Source organism: Siphateles boraxobius, unplaced genomic scaffold (assembly GCF_051911475.1).
Source record: "Siphateles boraxobius isolate OS27281-9 unplaced genomic scaffold, OSU_SipBor_1 30, whole genome shotgun sequence".
Classification (NCBI taxonomy): Eukaryota; Metazoa; Chordata; class Actinopteri; order Cypriniformes; family Leuciscidae; genus Siphateles; species Siphateles boraxobius.
The window spans coordinates 19,087,015-19,107,920 of record NW_027508920.1 but is presented as its reverse complement, the minus strand read 5'-3'; the positions used below and the strand labels follow the sequence as shown (position 1 = coordinate 19,107,920).

Sequence of the window (20,906 nt, the reverse complement as noted above, 5' to 3'; positions counted from 1 at the left end):
ATTTTACACAAAAAAATATTTTTAATAATTGCATTTTTATTTAACACAACGAAAACCGTATTTCAGTTGTGCCAGGTGAAAAGGCTTTTTATATGCTACATGATATAGTTTTGATGAATGCAAGAACATTTTAAAAGTTTTAAATGAGTCACCAAGAAATCAAATATTCTTGTTTTTTATTTAGGCTAATATTACAGTGTAATTACTAAGTAATGAAATAATTGTTATAATAATAAATTAACTATAATATTTATTTAATTCATGAGCCACTTAATCTTTATTCATAATAACTTCCCCTCCCTTTTACAGCGCCATCTTGTCTAATGTCTTGTCAAATTACGTGTTTTCTGGCGTGAGGGCGGGGCAACCTGTCACTCACATGAGATCCACCAATAGCGAACCCCCAACCTATCCAGAAGCTGGTTAACTGTCGCAATTGGGAAGAAAAGACGATCGCAACTTTTGTTTTATGCCGACTTTAGTGACAAGACAGAAATGCCATCCAGGTGTTAAACAATCAGTGCAATATAATAAGTGACATAAAATAATTAAATATAAATGATTAACGAAATGTTAGGAATCAACTAAAATTATAATGCACTCAAATCATATTGGTTTTTATTGAACTTCTATTTTACGTCTTAGAATGTATATTTACATCTCTTTCTTACAAACTGAAATGTATTTACTAAATACCTCTTCTGATATATACAGTATGTCAGTTTTTTTTTTTATTGTTTTTTTTTTAGATAGCTATGGCATCAAAGCAAAAACGTAAATGATGCTTGCAGTATTATTATTGCATCGGCTTTCTCCGGTTCAGCATCTAGAGTTTTTGTTCGCTATACATGTAATGCACATGTGAATATGTGAATCAGACTTCTTTGTTTGGGGTTTATATTAACAGAACTTTCAGAATGTGAAATATGTTTGAAATTGAAATTAGTGCATATAAACATTTCAATGGTTATGAATAGGTGTCCGCAATAACTGTGCGACAAATTCTAAAAGTACTAAACATAAAGTTTAAAAGTACTATTTATAACATTATAGACCAATATTGGTTACTGATGTTGCACATCTTTGTTGTATAGCATGTCTAGTGACACAAATATCAATAAATACGTTTTATAAATCTTGAAATGATTCCGGCGGGCAGTATTTGAAGACTTTATAAAAGGGTTTATAGATGCACTTGTGATTTCATAGGGGCTTCTCTCTGAACATGCCGTCTGTGGTTGACCTACTGTTTGCAGTCGTGCTCATTCGAGTGGTCGGAGCCTCGGATGCGAAGTGGAGCACACTCCTCAGAGAGCTGATCAGATTGTCCTTGAAACCGCGGCCGAGGCACACGTAGAGCAGCGGGTTCAGGCAGCTGTTCACGTAACCCAAGCAGACCGTCATTACATGGGCCAGGCGCAGGTTGGCTTCAAGACGTGCTGACTGTCCGTACGTCGCCAACTGCAGAAGATCCACGATCTGTAGTGGAATCCAGCATAGGAAGAAGCTGAGCACCAGCGCCAGGATGACACGCAGCGTCCGGGCCGACTTGTCGCTACCTCTTTGTCTCCCGGAGCGCGTCATGTGGTAAACCTTACAATGGCTGCCGCAGATGATCAGGAAAGGCAGCAGAAAAGACAGAAAACTGCGTGTAAGGACTACGGCCCATGCGTGACCTAAGCTACTGTAGAAGCCATCACACAATATTTTAGTCTCGCTCACTTCATATGCCTCCATGAGAGCAAATTGAGGAGAACCTCCAAGGAGAGCGAGAATCCAGACGACGAAACAGACGCTACGGGCCTGCTTCGGATGCCTGTGGTTCTGGCACCACACCGGTTTGGTCACCAGAAGGAAACGGTCCAAGCTGATCACAGCCAGGAGCAGAACGCTGCAGTACATCATCATGTAGAACAGACCGTTGAGTAATTTGCAAGCCAAATTGCCAAAAGGCCAGTGTTGGTCCTGGGCGAGCGGGACCATGAGGAGAGGCAACGACAAGCAGCACAGCAGATCCGCGATGGCCAGATTTAAAAACCAATGCGCGTTCACAGAGTTCTGCATTCTGAACCCGGTCACCCACACCACCAGACCGTTCCCAGGGACGCCCAACAGGAACACAACGCTGTAGCAGACCAGAGCGAACCAGTGCCAGGTGCCAATCTCGGACAGTGGCATGTCAGTGGGGATCTCAAATGCGGTGCAGTTTTCAGTGTCTATGCAAGGGTAACTTTCGTTATCATTAAAGTAAGAATGGTCAAAAAAAGAATTGTAACCCTCCTCCATTTCAGCTGTTAAATGAGAAAGAGAGAAATAACTGAAAATGTACAAAGTAGGCTAAAATCCTCAAACGGAGTCTAGTGGTTATTTGAGAGTCATATCATGCTATATATAAATCTCATTTTAAAGAGACACACATTGCAATATTACTTTGTTCCCATACTATTGTAAGGTCTTCTTTTGAATGTGATTCACAAAAGGATTTTTTTTTTGTAAGTTCTACACTTTGTTATTAGTACAGCTCTAATCATGTTTAAAAAATCTATCAAAATGAATAAAAAAGATACCTGTGAAGTTGTGTATATCTGCGACAGCAAATGTGATTCAGGTTGTCTTTTGCGTCCCTTATAGCCAGGAAATGATTGCAAGCTGCTGTGAACCAAGCCTTTTCCTTAGCAGTGTTGTGTAAGCTCTTTTTACATGATGTTTAAAGCAGTCGGTGGCTAAAAAGTTCAATAGAGGAATCATTTAGAAATGGACCTGAGAGGGATGCTGTCAATCACGTCATTTGAATCTGCAGATTTTGTTTGTTTGTTTGTTTTGTTTTTTCTTTTTATGATTATTGTTGTATTGTGATTGGACAGAATTGTTAGAGACAACTACACAATTATTTTCAGTAGTGGCACTGATGTATTTTATTGCTTTAAAATGTTCTTATTTGGAAATAACCATTTGAGGAAAAACATATTGCAAAGAGAAATGCTTCACAAAGTTGCTTTGGAAAACATTACACAAAGTAAAACTGTCAGTTTGTTATAAAACATACACAATTCACTGCTTGAATTTTTTTTCTATTCAGAGGTGCACTTGATGGTTAAAATATAGTTTGGACATTTAAGTCACCTTTATTTAGCGCTTTATACAGTACAGACATGACTGAAATACATCAACACAAAAACTGACAAGGGGGAAAGAAAAGGGGGACAGATACGGTACAAAAGAAATCTTTTCTTTTTAAAAACCATTGAAAGAAACATTCTATTACAACATTTTCCAACTTCTCCATAATATAACCATCTGCCACAGATGATTTGATTTGAGTGTGTAACATCACAAAAATGTTCCTTCCTCTTTAACAGCATTTTTCCCAGATCGGCGTAATAAAGGGGAATGTGAAAATGCTGACTGGTTAAAACATACCGAAACTAATTTTTGCAATTAAAAAGACACAACCATGGAGACAAGTTCCTAAAGTAATGGGAAAAGAACTGATAAGCAGTAAATTAACCTATGATGACTTAATGAGCTACTATTTTATTTACAATATATATATTGCATGATGACTACAGTCTTCACAAGTTGCCGTCATTCTCTTTGCTATACTAAAAGTGTCAGTTGATTCTTGTGTTAATGTGCGACCACAGTCAGACCACAATCAGAGTCGCTTGGTCCAAACAGTTCCTCTGTAAGCTTCTGCCCAGGAAAGTGTCCTACACTCATTTACATGAGACGTGGCAGCACAGGTTCAACATGTCCGACCCTGAGAACATGACGGGTTCCTCAGTTCAGAGCTGAAGCACTCTCTGGAGGAAGAGTTGGGGTGTCGTCCCTAAAGTCCTCCGTTTGAAGATCTACAGACAGACAGATACACGGAGATGAAACAAACCTAAAATAAATATAAACGAGCAAATTCTCTCATGTAGAAGGAACTGAAAATGAGCATTGCACTAGTGATGTATACATATTGAGTAACCCTTTGTGATTGTGCTGTTCTTGAAGAAGTTAAAAACTCATGGTGTTGCATCAAAACACCCATTGTCACGCTAGCGACTAACGCTGCGGTCTTTAGCGTCGTTGTTAGCGGCCGCTAGGAGCGGGTCGAGTAGGACCGGTTACACAGGCACCTACGCTCTGTTTATTACACATTGTCATCATTGTTCCAGTTTGCTGGTATTTGGGGACTTTCATTTGTAGGGAAATCTGTATGCATTTTTTTATTTATTTATTACAATTCATTATACTTATTATACTTATTATACTTTCAACATTTATATTATAAATATTATACATTTTTCCTATTATGCTTATATTCAATGTTGTGGATAGTTACTTTTAAAAGTAATGGTTATACTCCCCCAAAAAGTAACTAATTGTGTTAGTTACTTTTTATAGAAAGTAATGTGTTCAGTTACTTTTGCATTACTTCTCACCTGGGCTGGGATTGCTTGCTTGGTTTTTAATTACAAAAAATATGAATTTTTGGCAAATATAAAGGCCCTTTCACACCAAAAGTGAATTGAATAAAACTCGGGCTAAAGGAAGTGCAGACTCCCGCCTGTACAGTAGAGGGCGCAGCTCAAACTGACCATTCAACTGTGCTAGATAGCAGAAGAACAGGACGCAGGAGAAGAAAGTTCAACACTCTTTCTTCAGCAATTAAAACAATGAAATGAAACACAAATGTGATTTTTATCTGAAGTCATTTTTGCTTATTGGTATGGGTGAACTGGATCATCGAAAGTCAGCAGCAAAGACATTGGTTAATAAAGTGAGATTAAATACATAAAGTACATTTTTTTGTATTGGCTTGTATTGTTTACACAGAAAACACAATGCCTCTGCACTTACTCCCGATTTCTCTCAATATGGGAACCGGAGAGGTGTCAGTCAATAAATGGGAAAACAAAGAAACTTGGGTTGAAAAAGTAGATTTTTGTTGTTGTTGCAATAATCCACAAGGTAATGGGAAATTCCTATTGGGGTTTTGTCGTTGGAACCAGGGTGATGCTATCTTCCGGGTTGGCCTACAAATAGTAGTAGTAGTAGTATAGTAGTAAATATAGTAGTGGGCTACTTATTCTCAGCTCCATTTAACATATTTTACCATGTTCAATACAACTAAAAAACAGATATTTCCCCCCAAATCCTAAAATAAAATAAAAAAACATTTCGTGTTGGCCTAGTTTTTTTTTTTTTTTTGCAATAATCCACAAAGTAATGGGAAATTCCTATTGGGTTTTTGTCGTAGGAACCAGGGTGATGCTATCTTTCGGGTTGGCCTACAAATATAGTAGTAGTAGTAGTATAGCAGTAAATATACACTCACCTAAACGATTATTACGAACACCTGTTCAATTTCTCATTAATGCAATTATCTAATCAACCAATCACATGGCAGTTGCTTCAATGCATTTAGGGGTGTGGTCCTGGTCAAGACAATCTCCTGAACTCCAAACTGAATGTCAGAATGGGAAAGAAAGGTGATTTAAGCAATTTTGAGCGTGGCATGGTTGTTGGTGCCAGACGGGCCGGTCTGAGTATTTCACAATCTGCTCAGTTACTGGGATTTTCACGCACAACCATTTCTAGGGTTTACAAAGAATGGTGTGAAGAGGGAAAAACATCCAGTATGCGGCAGTCCTGTGGGCGAAAATGCCTTGTTGATGCTGGAGGTCAGAGGAGAATGGGCCGACTGATTCAAGCTGATAGAAGAGCAACTTTGACTGATATAACCACTCGTTACAACCGAGGTATGCAGCAAAGCATTTGTGAAGCCACAACACGCACAACCTTGAGGCGGACGGGCTACAACAGCAGAAGACCCCACCGGGTACCACTCATCTCCACTACAAATAGGAAAAAGAGGCTACAATTTGCAAGAGCTCACCAAAATTGGACATTTAAAGACTGGAAAAATGTTGACTGGTCTGATGAGTCTCGATTTCTGTTGAGACATTCAGATGGTAGAGTCAGAATTTGCCGTAAACAAAATGAGAACATGGATCCATCATGCCTTGTTACCACTGTGCAGGCTGGTGGTGATGGTGTAATGGTGTGGGGGATGTTTTTTTGGCACACTTTAGGCCCCTTAGTGCCAATTGGGCATCGTTTAAATGCCACGGCCTACCTGAGCATTGTTTATGACCATGTCCATCCTTTTATGGCCACCATGTACCCATACTCTGATGGCTACTTCCAGCAGGATAAGCTCGAATCATTTCAAATTTGTTTCTTAAACATGACAATGAGTTCACTGTACTAAAATGGCCCCCACAGTCACCAGACCTCAACCCAATAGAGCATCTTTGGGATGTGGTGGAACGGGAGCTTTGTGCCCTGGATGTGCATCCCACAAATCTCCATCAACTGCAAGATGCTATCCTATCAATATGGGCCAACATTTCTAAAGAATGCTTTCAACACCTTGTTGAATCAATGCCATGTAGAATTAAGGCAGATCAGAAGGCGAAAGGGTCAAACAGTATTAGTATGGTGTTCCTAATAATCCTTTAGGTGAGTGTAGTAGTAGGCTACTTATTCTCAGCTCCATTTAACATGTTTTACCATGTTCAATACAACTAAAAAAGACATATTTCCCCCCCCCCCAAATCCTAAAAATAAAAACATTTCGTGTTGGCGTAGTTTTTGTTCTGAATGGTTGTGAAAGCTGTTGTAAGTACCTAACAGAGAAGTGGTCTGCTGGGGGTTTTCAATGACAGAGCTCTCTTCTTCATCCTCCCCCCAATCGGCGATGTTCGCTGGAGGGATGCACTGCTCCAAGAACAGATCTTCATCTTCATCGAAGTCCATGTTTTCCGGGGGCCAGCGCAGCTCCCCGCTCTCCACCTCACTGACATCTGTGGGCTCCACCACGATGGACGGCAGGCGCTCCTTCCCCTGGGGCACGCAGGCCAGAGTGCCTTCAGTGCTCAAAACTACTTCTACTGGATCTGGGAAGATCTGCAAAATAAGGGATAAAGAGAGAGGATAATATAAGAAGGAGAAATCTTTAGTATTGAACAGTGTTTGCACATCAGGGGTTCCTGTTTGAGGTTGCTTCAGGTCGGTCACGTTTGGCTCAAGGTGACTGATGAAAGCTCAACACCATTGTGAAATGTTGGTACAGTACGTGGTTAACATTCATCCACTCTTTGTGATTGGTTATTATTATATGGGAACCAGTTAGTAATATCAAATAAAACAAAATGTGGATAAGCATTGCTACAAGATAACCACATTATTGATGCAATATATGTGGCTTTTAAGTCCCCAGATGAGATTTAAAGCTGATGTGAACAACTAGTGGTACCAAATGAAAGTGCAAAACAGTTTTTAAACAGTTTCCCCTTATTGTTTGCTCAAACAAATAGTCCTGCCTCAAACTCATGTCATTGGCTGAGCCAATGTTGATAATGCTGGACCACCTAACCACGTAATTATTGATATCAAAATTTATGAATTTTAGTAAGAATAGTAAGTGAAATTGAAATTTCAACTAGTAAGAAATCAATTCCTGATATCAACAATTGAATTTGAATGGCAGCCTATGGTGACATTTAACTAGTGAAAATACAATTAAAGATATCAAGAAATATAGTTTTTACCAGTAACAATGATAATTCTTGATATCAAGAATTTGTATTTCTGCGATTGATGAAGTCATTGTTGATATCAAGAATTATCATTGTTACAGGTGGAAATGTAATTCCTGATATCAAGAATTAGCATTTTTACTGCTGAAATTTTAATTGTTGATATAAAGAATTAATATCCTACACTCTAAAAAATGCCGGGTTGTTTTAATCAATTTTGGGTCAAATATGGACAAACTCAAACAATGGGTTAAAAATGTAATTTAAAAATGTAACCCAATGGCTGGGTTTGTCCATGTTTGACCCAAAATTGGGTTAAAACAACCCAGCAGTTTTTAGAGTGTAGGAATGAATAAAAGTCAAAACTGCTCCTATTGGTTTTTGATTTGACGGTTGTTGCAGGAGCAGCCACACTGCGTCTCAAAATTTTAGTTCAATTTGATTGCAATGGTCATTAATCGGCTGTTGGTGAACCTGTCGAACTAGCAATCAAAGACTACAGATTTTGCCCCTGGATCAGAGGATTTATTTAGGATTAGCTAAATTAATCTCAGACGGCCAATTCACGGCCACAATCGTACAGTGCGCACCAGGCTTAAAAAGAATTGACTCATTGCATTTCTTAATCCATTTGCCACTGGACAGTTCACATGTGGAAGTAACCAACGAACTTTCGACTGAATTTTAAGACACACACCAGCACTAGAACTAGTTACATCATAGACTCAAGTAAAAAAGAGAGCAAAAAAAGAGATTGCTAAATCCTGTGTCACCAAAGCTTTACAGGACTAGGTGACTTGATTATACAAACTTGTCGTCCAGCAGAGTTTGTGCACCCTTTGGTGGCTTTTTTATGTGATTTGTGGCCTAAAGTGTTGAACATGTGTGACTTTAAATATTAAAAATGTATATATGATATTGAATATAATATTAAATACTTTAAATGTTAGCTAAAAGAAAAAAGAAAATGAATGTATATATTCAAACTTCATAGAAAAGATAAAAGGATGACAGATGGGTTTGATACCTGAAAGGGCAGTCTGTCCCCTTTCCTCTGTACTGGAAACTCATCCATGGCCTGGGCTTCTGGGTATCCCATCCCTCTGTTAGAGTGACATCACGGAATATGGAAAAATAAAATACATGTAAAAGTTTGGAATAGCAATGACACAGTAACATCTACTTCTCATTGCTCTTTAGTATACTACATCCACTAGGACTGTAACTGTCTGAATGACTCTGCTTGTGCATTAATGATGGGCTAATGTAGAATAGCAGCTACAAAAGTATGCAAGTTTGGACTCTTTCTGTAGGTTATATCGTCACGCCAGTAGATGGCGGCAACTGAATGTCTTTATAACTGATTGATTCAACCAATACTTTCAAAACACTGATTCATTCGAGAACAAAATTAAGGGCCTGAATTTGGAATAGTTGTCACGGTTTGGGTTTTGTTCCTTGTTACTGTTTCATGTATGTCATGTGATCCCTTGTTCAAGTCATGTGATCCTGCCATGTGTTCCCTTGTCTGATGTGTCATGTTGTTATTGGTTCATTGTTTAATTGTTCACAAGTGTCCCTTGTCTAGTAATTAGTCTGTTTATTTACGCCCTCATGTTTGCCCTAAGCACTTCCCCTCAGGGGAATCCCTGCCGTAACTTTGAAGTGCGTTCCACTTCGTGAAGTGGACGAGGGAAGTTTAAATGGACAGACCCTCGCTCCCTCGATTTTGACCGAGGGAGCGAGTCTACTTCATATGTACACTTCAGGCAGCTCCATATCCCACAATGCAACCCGATTGTGACGTCAATGCAGATCTTGTATAATCACCACCACCACAAACAACTCTATGATATATTAATTATGATGTTTTTAATTTAAAACAACCCAAACACATCTATATACATTTAGATGCTGCATTAAACAAATCCTTAAAGGGAAATAAATTTAAATAATAAATCAACTCCATAGCTGATTCCAAGTGATCAAGGGCTTAGGATGTTCCAGTTCAGCCCATTGCAGTTTCCGCCAGTAGTGGGCACTCATGAAACATAAGCAATGAGGTACATCCGAGTGAATGAGACGGAGGGAAGTTAGCGAGTGAAGGGAATGTCAATTTTGGACTGGAACACAGCTCTAGTCTAGTATTGAATGTTTCCTGTTGTTGTTCTTGTTTCTGTTTCATGCCTTGCCATGCCTTTGTTTTGTGTTTGTTCACGTTTGTTAATTAAAGTTTCATTTGGGTTCTCAACCAGCTTGCCTCCAGGACTAATCATTATACTAACATGCAATTCTTACAGTTGCTAGTAATATATCTTAAGCTTTATCTGGTGTAAATAGTATGAGTAGTATGCTATTCCGAATTCAGCCACAGTCTTTATGAGTGAGTATGCATGATTTACTGAACTGATTCATTCAATAACGCAGATTCATTCAGGAACGAAACACCGCCACTGTGTTTTGCTTTGAAATCCAGTGTTTAAGTATGGCTTTTACTTTGTTTGGAATTATTGCAGTTGGCGGAGCAGAAATACACAAAGTAAATGGCAATATTGTGTCTAAAATGTAAAAACATCTTGTTTATCAACTGTTGAATGAATATATGTTTGAATATCACCTGTGGAACAGCACCCTTGCTTGTGTTATATTGGCATGCAAAGGAATTGTGATAGTCTTTTCTCCCTATTTTGATGTATATTCGAGTGAAACGGCTTTTCGTGCAATAAAAAACATGGAGGGCGGGACTTGATTTTGTCCATGGGGAATTGATTGTATGGTTGTGGTTTGCTATTGGTGGATCTCATGTGAGTGACAGGTTGCCCCTGCCCTCATCATCAGTGAAGAGAAAGGATGTTGCTGCAAGAGGGAGGGGAGGATATTTTGATAAAAGATTACGAGGCACGTGAATTAAAAAATAATTCTAAGAAACAAGGCGGTCTGTTGGTGTGGCCTATGTAGGATTTGCTAATCGCAGTTGCTCCCAGGTGACCTGTGACTAATCGTTCCACTCTCAAACCCCTGCTGAACACCCGGATTACAATGCTTATAACAGACAGCCAGTGACCGATTATATCAAAATGGATTATGTTCTCATATAGTCATTTTTCATTAGCAGCAGATTGGATAAGAGCATTGCATTATGGGCCATCACCACTGCAGATATGAAAACTACTTACAGAACACTGTGCATTATGCACTATACTTTTTTATAGTTTCTAAAACAACATGCATTATGCAACACAGAACAGTGATATTGCTGCATGTCACATGATATCATGTTGATGGAGAGTGGCATTCCAGTTATAATCGTGGAAATAAATACCGTTGTTTTGCTTTTAAATCCAATTTTGTGTAAAAATATCTTGCAAATAAAGAATAGATCACCGTCGTTATTAATTCTGGTTCATTTTTCACATTAGAAATGGAATGTCAAGTTGAGCGCATTGCATTGTGGGATATATATTCTGTGCAGTGAGTATTCAATCAAAAACAAAAATGTATGACAATAGGCAAAATTGGCAAATGCTTTTATCCAAAAAGTATTTCATTGCATTAAAAAAAACAATGCTTTTTGCAGCCAGATGTTGAGGTTATGGGACTAACACCATGGGACCATGCTGAAACCTTGGGTCATCTGGGTATTCAGTGCATACAAAGAATTTCTAACCAATATGTTCTGCATAAATAAACAGTATGCCATTCTAAACCGCCAAATGTTAGTAGGAAGGAAGGAGTTATAAATTAGACTTTTTCAGTGACTATCAGAACATTATCTGTAGTTTGCACTTTGAGTAACTTCTCTAAAAAGTTATGCAAGTAAATGTGTAGGTGTTTCTTCATCTTTGGTGAACTCTACAGTAGATCGTAACCTCTATGGGGTTGATTTTTATGAAAACATAATTTTATAATTTCTTTTAAAGATTTTCCATGCCTTCATCGTTTATTGTTGCTATTTTTAAAAGCCTTTTATGTAAAGATATTAATGTTTACCCCTGTCCTTGATCCAGGCATTTAATGATAGACTATGAAAATACATATAATCACTACATGCTCATCAGTGTGAACCAGGGGTGTCCAATCCTGGTTCTGGAGGGTCAGAATCCTGCGGAGTTTACCTCTAACCAGCTCCAACACACTTTCTAGCAGAGATGGTACTATTATTTGGCGATAGCAGGGATCACGTGCACCTTGTTAACCAATCACATTAAAGCCTTGATGTAGGCCTAACTGAATTTCATGAGTTGTGCTGGAGTCAATCACTAGGGCTGTGTCCCAATTCAGAGGCTGCATCCTTCGAAGGCCGCGAAAGGTCGGACTGAGCGTTGTTAACAAAACAGGTTTCATAAACTGTCTAAATATGTTCACCATGGTCCATTTCCGTATATAATAAAGAGTATACACTATATATTAATCGCATCTTAGTAAGATATGTCAGCATTTGAATCACTTTCACACTTGGCATGTTTAAAATGAACCCTGCTGTGATTGTTAGTGCGGTTCAAAGGACAGAATGCTCACGCATATAGTTTTTTTCTAATCATAGTCCCGATGTTGCCCATCATAGTTCAGCACAAGTGTCAGAAAAGCTTTGTTTGTGTGTGACGGAGTGATTCCTGCTGCAAAATACCTGTCAAAATACCATAATATGTAGCTATGCACATACAACAAGTACGTTTATCCAAGCAAACAGCATTATTTTAGATTTTCGGTAAGTTTCGTCTCAAAATAGGCAATAGGCCTACGCCATAAAAGCCGACCAATCAGGTTGTGAACGTATCCCAATGCCTTTAGCTACAGTATCTATTGGTTCAGTGATAAAAATGCCAATCTGAACGCTAAGCAGACCAGGACTAAATGTTTTTTGTTTGTTTTTTTTGGCCGGACCAAACAAACCGAACTACAAGTGTGAACACACCCTTACATTCGTGTCATTATATATTTGAGTAAGCTGAAACCCAATACTTGCGTTTAAACGAGTAATTCTGCAATTTCTCTCTCAAAAACAAAAAATCCTGTCATCACTGAATTCTGGGGTAGGAAAGGCCATTAAGGATCCATCTGTTGTGTGCTTCATTTCACAGGAAATATTTATTTTGAGAAAATTATTTGTATACATTATTTAAAAATTACAGCTGTCACAAGTGACATTTCCACCACAGAAGAGTTTCACAAACTCTTGATCTGACATCGATTCGAAAGTAGGCCTACATGTCATTTTTTCTTAAGGAAGACAATCTCTCAACTAATGCTATAAAGTATAAAAGGAACCGTCAGTTGGGACATAATATTAAACGTTAAAATTAACAAAGGAGTCCAAATGATTACATTCAGTTGCTTTTTATTTTAAGGCTAATGAACACTCAAATAAAAACTTTTAACATTTAAGCTTAACACATTTTAAAATTGCACGTTTTATTTCAACTTTTTAATATTATAATTGTGTTTATAGCCTACTCAAATTCGTTGTTGAAATATAAACAAGTGGTGGCTGTCATTAAAATGTTTTCATGACGGATTTATTTAACATGTTAGTATTTTATTAAGTAAATATATATGCTAATTAAAATGTAATATAGTGCATATATTTAGCAAAATCCTTTCTTTTTTGTAGTTGACTTTCCTGAGGTAACGTTACGTTTTGACATGAGCTGATATTGACGTCTTTCCGCAGTTCAAACCCTGATTGGGCAATTACATGAGACACGACACATCACACATTATAGTAAGTTGTACTTTTTCTATCAACATAGGCCTACCTTCTAACATTCATTCATGTTTACTTCGTCCTTTAACTTGAAGCGGAAGTGAGGATCGGTCACGTGCCCCTTGACCTGAAACGCTACAGCGATCTGTCAAAACCATAGGTCAAAACGGTATTTATTTATTTATTATTTGCATAACTGATATATTTTGAGGGCTGAAACTTAGATAGATAGATAGATAGATAGATAGATAGATAGATAGATAGATAGATAGATAGATAGATAGATAGATAGATAGATAGATAGATAGATAGATAGATAGATAGATAGATAGATAGATAGATACTTTATTAATCCTTCACAGAAATTAGATTTGTGTGTATTTACAGGATAGGTTATTTTTAAATTATTTTTGTCCTTCATTTTCCAAATCTGTTTATTTTCTCTCAGAGGGGCTTGACAGGGATTAAGGAAGCCAGAAGACCTGTATCATAAATGTGTGTGTGTGTGTGTGTGTGTGTGTGTGTGTGTGTGTCAGAAGCCATCAGAGACCGGCAAGTATAGTTAAATGAAGATCAGCTCTCTCTGAAAATCCACAACCTGTTTACAGTTCATACTTCACTCTATCAAAATGACAAAGCATCAGAATTTAACAGTGATGTTCTTAACTTTACTTAACATTTTCATCTTTCTTTCTTGGCCACATGTAGATCATATGACATACGTAGGGATAATGTAGCTAAAATGGATTCTGTTATAATGACTATAGCTGCCAGAACATTATCCTTTTTTATATTCTGTTTTCTTTCAGTCAGTTCATCAAAAGAGGAACTTCATCACCGCGTTCACTGTTTGTGAAACAACCGTTTTTTTCACACAAACCTTTGGAGGTCACTTATCTGCTAATGTGTGTGTGACGACAGCTGCCTAGCAGTTAGCGGTGTAATCCTGCCTGCTCCTGCTGTCTGTGGTAAGTCATTAACAAGCTAACGGAACAGATTTCTCTCCGGCACGAGGCAGCAGCTACGCATGCTATCAACATTTTAGCTCACAGATTGAGGACACACGTCTCTTATTCAGCAGCTGGATTTTACCACACCTTTACGCCCATAACATACATGTTCACTCATCATTCTGTGGCCATTTGGAGCAACTAGCACATAGAGTCTTATAACTATAACCGATAATATGGTAAACGCAGGTTGATTAAACTGAGAAAATAGCACTAAAATTATACTGTCATCCCAAAATGATCATAAATTTGATATTCAGGGAATACAAAAGCACTATAAGCACTTTGAAGTTGCTCTAAGTTGTTTTGTGTAATAAAAGTGGAAAAAATTGTGTAAAATGTGATCATGAATGAACCTGGAATGTTTTCCAAAGCCACCTATCAGCAGCTTCACTTTTATAATATAGCTATATATCATATCATATTTATATATCAGCTTTATAATATCTTCATGCCTTATAGTCGTATTTAGCAGATTAGAGCTGAGTGATAATATAGTTTACATTTTGCGATGATACAAGCAATCAACAGTTGCTATACATATTGCTTTATGTGAGTATACCGGATAAAGTTGGACACACCTATAAACTATAATCAACTGTATATAAAGAGCTGTGCGAGAATATACTCACTTTTTTGTGATTAAATAAAAAATTAGGCAGTAGAGATTTGCTGTATAGTATTTATTGGTTAACGTAAGTGTACTGTATATGCAAGGATTTTATTTTATCCAACTTTATATATAGAGCTGCGCGATAATTAAGTTTACAATGATATAAACAATCATGCCAATATTTCCTGTATAGAACGCAGGTAAACTAGGATGTACTATATATTAAGCTTTTAACATATCACGGAGATATCACAATATATATATATATTGTATTTATTTATTTATTTTTTACAATAAAATCTGGCAGCTGTAGTAGCCTGAAATGTACGAGAAAAAACGATTATGTTTCAGGCATTATGGGGTGGAATTTTTACAACTGCCCATTTTTCATATTTGATACTTGTTTAAGTACACTCAGTACATGCCGCTATAATCCCCCCTTCACTTATGTACTCTAGGTTTCACTAAATGGGGTGAATAGTTACGCACTATATATAAATGTATTGTCTGTATTGTAAAATTTTGCGTATATATATATATATTTTTCGCTTTATTAAAAATAAAGTTGTCCTCCGAAGAGGGGGGGTGGTGGCGAAAAAAAAAAAAAAAATTTCAAAATGTTTACTGTAAAAATGTATACATAGTTGTATACTCATTTTAATTACAAATCAAATCTCGCTTGAAAATGCTGACATAATTTACAGTGAAAAGCTAAATCATCGTCTGCTTACAAACACGCCATTAAGCTATAAATCCAGCGTATCTACCGCGTCTAACATCATAAGTGTTTGTCCCCTATTATATATTTCCAGCACAAGGCATCTGTTCAGTTTTGCACAAACACACACACAGAATATGTATGGTGTCCTACCCGTCTGTGGGAAGGCAGTCGTCCTCTTGGGTGTTGCAGAGCTCCACGCTGCCCAGGCCTGGGATGATAACAGCGGGCAGAGAGGGGCTGGTCCCACAGCACTGCCCCTCCACAGGCCCCATCGGGGGGCACCGTCCTTCCAGCGCGAAGCCCGAGAGCACACTGCACAATGGAGGCCTGCAACCCTAGGTTTAATGGCAGGAACAATAGTAAAAACACTGCAGGCTGATACTCCAATCGAGCACTGAAGTGTCACAGCACATCAAGCAGTCATGTCCCTCTCTGATTGCCTTACTGTCTTTATCCTAAACTCCTCTCCTGTCCTCTCTCTCTCTCTCTTTCCTCCTGAGCAGAGGAGAAAGGCTTTATAGAAGAGCTGGATTACTGTCTGTGTCGATTAGTATGGCGGGGTCGGTGACGTAAGGTTATGATCCGGCCTGGCACACGCTCCAGGTGTGCACTCACTAGTGAGGATCTTATGTCGGCCCGATGCAACCTATAACTTCAGAATTGTCTTTCTTAAACATTCTTTCACCCTGTGCGATTGTATTAGATGAAAATATCCATCTCACCAGATCTGGACTGTTCTAAGTAATAGGTTGCGAGGGGTTAGATATATATAGCTTGAGATCAGGCATTTGTCCCTACACTTACAGTGATTAGATGAGTGCCAGTGCGCACTAATCCGAAACAAACACTTCTTAACTGGCCTGGGAGCATTTTAAGACCCCCAGACTAAACCTGGTTCCCGAACCAACCAGATATTATAAGTGTGTAGACTAAAGCGATTTATTAGGAGTAATCAGACAACTTTGCTTTTGATCTGAAATGATGTGCCACTTCCTTTACGATAGCTTTTTCAAATATTCAGCTCAAAACAAAAATAGCAGCAGAACTAAACCAGCATAGTTTCGACATAAACAGGCTTGACATAGTTTTGAGGGTGCAGAGGTTTGTCATTGCAGATTCAGCTGACTAAATACTTACGTTTTTCCGGGATTACTAATTATTTCCATGAATCACTAGTAGCATGAATTATGATGAATCACTAGTAGCATGAATTATGATGAATCACTAGTAGCATGAATTATGATGATACTTAATTTTTCTGGAGCTTTTTCTCTAGTTGAATTATAAAGAATTATGAAGACACACTTCATGCTGGTTTAGTTGCTGTATTTCTTGAACCAGTGTTCAAACATTTGGGGTTGGCAAGATATTTTTCTAAATGCTTTTGAAAGTGTCTCTTTTATGCTTTAGGGCTGCGTTCATCATAAATACAGTAAAAGCACTAATGTTATGAAATATTATTACAATTTCAAATAACTGTTTTCTATTTGAATATATTTTTAAAATGTAGGCTAAGTTATTCCTATGACGTAAAGCTGAATTTTCAGCATCATTACTCCAGTCTTCAGTGTCACATGACCCTTCAGAAATCATTCTAATGCTGATTTGCTGCTAAAAAAACATTATTATCAACTTTTATCATTTATTATCAATTGAAAACAGTTGTGCTCAAGAGCTTGTGTGTGCTAGTGTGTTAGCAGCTCCGATTAACTCACACAGATACATGCTGAAATCTTCAAAAACTTTGAGCCTTTTATGTTCAAACCGGAGTCACAACATGTAGAATGCAACAGGACGTTTCTGAATGGTTAGTTGATGAATTTATATTGCTGATGTGGAGTTAACTATCCTGTAGTCATTGATTAGCATATTCTGTCATGATAATCTATAAATCGTGTTCCCGGGGGCGGGGTTTATGTAAATTTAGGGTTGGTGATGTCACTAACCCGGGAGGAATGTCGTGTAGTCCCTGCCAGACGTTTGTTGTAGTCCTTAAAAAGCGATTTCTTTAAAAGCAAATATCTTCCTTTACTTTGAACTTTGAGTAACTTTTTAATGTTGTTTATGCTCAAACAGCAACATTAAAACGTTAAATCATAATCAAGCCCTTTAATGAGATTGAGTGTCACTGGACCCTGATGAGGATAGATGTGAACTGAAACAGTTCACTTGTCTTGAATAAAGGTGACTTGACTTGACATGTCCACACACAAGTAGCCTAAAACAATTTTTTTTAAAGTCATTTATGATATGATCATGACAAGATCATGACATGTGGAAACACATTTATCGAAATTACACAAATGGATTCCCATGCACAGTATTGCCAAATAATGTGACTCACAGGTTTTGGAAAAACGTTTGAAATATTTTCATTCTGTTGAAAGAGGTTGTGTGTTTGGTTCGTGCCATATTCTGCCATTTATAATGGCCATTTCAGCCGTTATATGGAAAATGTTTTGAGTGGACACAGAAACTGGATGATTAGTGATGTCCACCAGAAGCTGCCAAATTACCGCATCTTTATGATGTTGAGAAAATATTCTGCGCAAGAACCAGCTGATTGCTGCATGTGAAGGCCATCCGTCTTTCCATCTGTCATAATCTCTCCCAAAATAGCCTTCAGCCCGTTGCAGAAGCACGTAAATCACTCTCTCTTTGCTCATGTGTGTCATTTCTCCATTCAGCTGGAAGAAGTGGATAATATACTTTTATAATGTTCTCTGAATGGGAACAAATCATGGTGTCCTGCTATCTGTGACCAGGAGGAGGCGCCGATGTCCGTAATCAGCACAGAAGTTAAAATACATTACATGTCTTAAAGGACTAGTTCACCCCAGAAAGAAAATTTCCTGATAATTTACTCACCCCCATGTCTTCCAAGATTTTCATGTCTTTCTTTCTTCAGTGGGAAAGAAATTAAGGTTTTAGAGGAAAACATTACTGGATTTTTCTCCATTTTGGGGACCAATGGGTTGCACCGTTCCCACCTGATGGACGATACAATGAGTGGAAGAAATCCCACACATTCTCAATGAAATAGCAACCAAAGCCATATATATATTGAGGTCGGGCTCTTTTGACTCCCAGAAAACACTGGTATCGCAATAGCAGTGCACTGGAAATGAGGAATAAGGGTTTTATCTAGCGAAACAATCAATCATTTTCTAAAAAACAAAAACAAAACATTTATGATGCTCGTCTTGCACTATAGTTCTCCGGTGCACATCCTCGACTTCACGCGTGATGTAATCACGTTGGAAAGGTCAGCGTACCTTTTCCGGTCAATATGACAGGAAAAGGTATACAGGATAGGACAAAAAAACTCCCATTTCATTTTTTCCTCCAACTTCATCATTGTTTTACCTTTTTTTGTAACGGGCATTTGACTAAACCTGTGTGACCTTTCCAACATGATTATGTAATGCGTAGCGCATCGCAGAGCTAGTGCAAGATGAGCATTTGTAGTTATAGTATATACATTTAAATTTCCTTTTTTTAAAAGGAACTGATGGTTTGGCTAAATAAGACCCTTATTCCTCGTCTGGGATCGTGTTGAGCCTTTGAAGCTGCACTGACACTGACATCTGGACCTTCAACCCATTGGTTCCCGTTGAAGTCCACTATACTATACGGAGAAAAATCCTGGAATGTTTTCCTCAAAAACCTTAATTTCATTTCGACTGAAGAAAGAAAGACATGAACATCTTGGGTGACGTGAGGGTGAGTAAATTATCAGGAATTTTTAATTCTGAAGTGAACTACTCCTCTAAAGGGTTAATTCAGCCAGTAAAGAAAAACCTGTCATTGTTTACTCACCCTCATGTCAATAACATTCTTCAAAATATCTTCTTTTGGAAATCATACAGGTTGACTTCCAAAAGAAGATATTTTGAATAATGTTATTGACCAATTTTGGTAACCAGTGACTTGAAAAAACAACAACACCGACTGAGACATTTCTCAAAATATCTCTCAATAGCCTTTATAATTAAAAGGGCGTTTCTGAGTTTGCTGCGATGGTTTATGCGGTGCAGTGTGTCTCCAGCTACAGCATTGGGACTGGCTGTGTGGTTGTTGCCATGGTAACCAGCAGGAGGAGCAGTTGAAGAGGAGAAGCGCTGTGCCATAAAAACACCTTCGGTCTCATGTATGATTCTCCTAATTGACATTCACTGTAATTGGACTGTTGAAAGGGCAAAGATGATGTTGGACGATAGATTGCTTGAGGAATATATGGATGCGGATGCTCTGTGCATTTCTGCTGAGGACTTATAATTAAGTTGCTTACGGATAGAAACGAGAAATAGATTCTTGCCAAGATCATTTGTAGTGCACTGCAATTGCGATACTTGTGTTTTCTGGGTGTCAAAAGAGCCCAACCTCAAGATATATGGCTTTGGTTGCTCTTTCTTTGGGAATGTGTGGGATTTTTTTCATTCATTGTATCGTCCATCAAGTGGAAACTGCACTCAACCAAGTCTGATCAGTTAGAAATATAGTGTAATAGCACACTTCTCCTCAACAAACCACATATTGTCTGATATTAGATTAAGTATTTAAGTAATAAAATGAGCTTAAGTTCTAAAATGATCTAAAACTGAAATAAATGTGAATGAAAGTTAAACAGAAATGTAAAAAAAAACCCAGGGCTGTCAAATCGATAAATCATGATAAATCGCATCTAACATAAAACTTTGTAAATATATAATATGTGTGTGTGTAAGCATGTGTATATATATATATATATATATATACACATGTATTCATACACACTTTACAAACATTTATGTTAGATGTGATTTATCTATTTGACAGCACAAAAAAAACTAATTAAAATTACTGAATATTAAATATTACAATAAAAAACCTTTCAACATACTTATATAAATACTAATAAATACTAATAACACTAAAATAACATTTAATCAATATTGAATATTGTTTTGTAATTGCTCATTTTTAGAGCCTAACATTTAGATTTTCTTTGCAGTTGTCTAACCTCACCTTAAATTAATCTTCAAAACCAATAATAATTTAATAACACTGTTTAATGTCAATTTTAGCTAATCCAAAAATGAATATCCATTTTTGTAATGTTGTAATGTTCTAAATTTAAACAATTGATATTAGATTTAGTTAAATATTAAATAGTATTATTTAATTAATTAAAGTCATTTAACAATGAGCAATACATTTGTTATTGTCTTATTGAACAATGATGAATTTATTGTCTTAATTTGGTACTCTTGATTCAGGAGCTGAC

The 20,906-nt window shown here is 37.5% G+C and overlaps 2 protein-coding genes across 2 annotated transcripts; both read right to left on the bottom strand.

The window, feature by feature from the left end:
• Positions 1–722: 722 nt before the first annotated feature.
• Positions 723–2,684, bottom strand: c5ar1 (complement C5a receptor 1). Its single transcript, XM_077248500.1, has 2 exons — positions 2,568–2,684; positions 723–2,291 (listed from the first exon to the last, which is right to left on the bottom strand). The coding sequence occupies exon 2, from the start codon at positions 2,284–2,286 to the stop codon at positions 1,204–1,206; it is 1,083 nt and encodes a 360-aa protein (XP_077104615.1). The 5' UTR covers positions 2,287–2,291; positions 2,568–2,684; the 3' UTR covers positions 723–1,203.
• A 407-nt stretch (positions 2,685–3,091) lies between these two features.
• lbhl (LBH regulator of WNT signaling pathway, like) lies at positions 3,092–16,045 on the bottom strand. The gene is made up of 4 exons (XM_077248504.1): positions 15,791–16,045; positions 8,620–8,695; positions 6,681–6,960; positions 3,092–3,851 (listed from the first exon to the last, which is right to left on the bottom strand). Exons 1-4 carry the CDS (start codon positions 15,910–15,912, stop codon positions 3,781–3,783), a joined length of 549 nt encoding a protein of 182 aa, XP_077104619.1. The 5' UTR covers positions 15,913–16,045; the 3' UTR covers positions 3,092–3,780.
• Between the last annotated feature and the right edge of the window lie 4,861 nt (positions 16,046–20,906).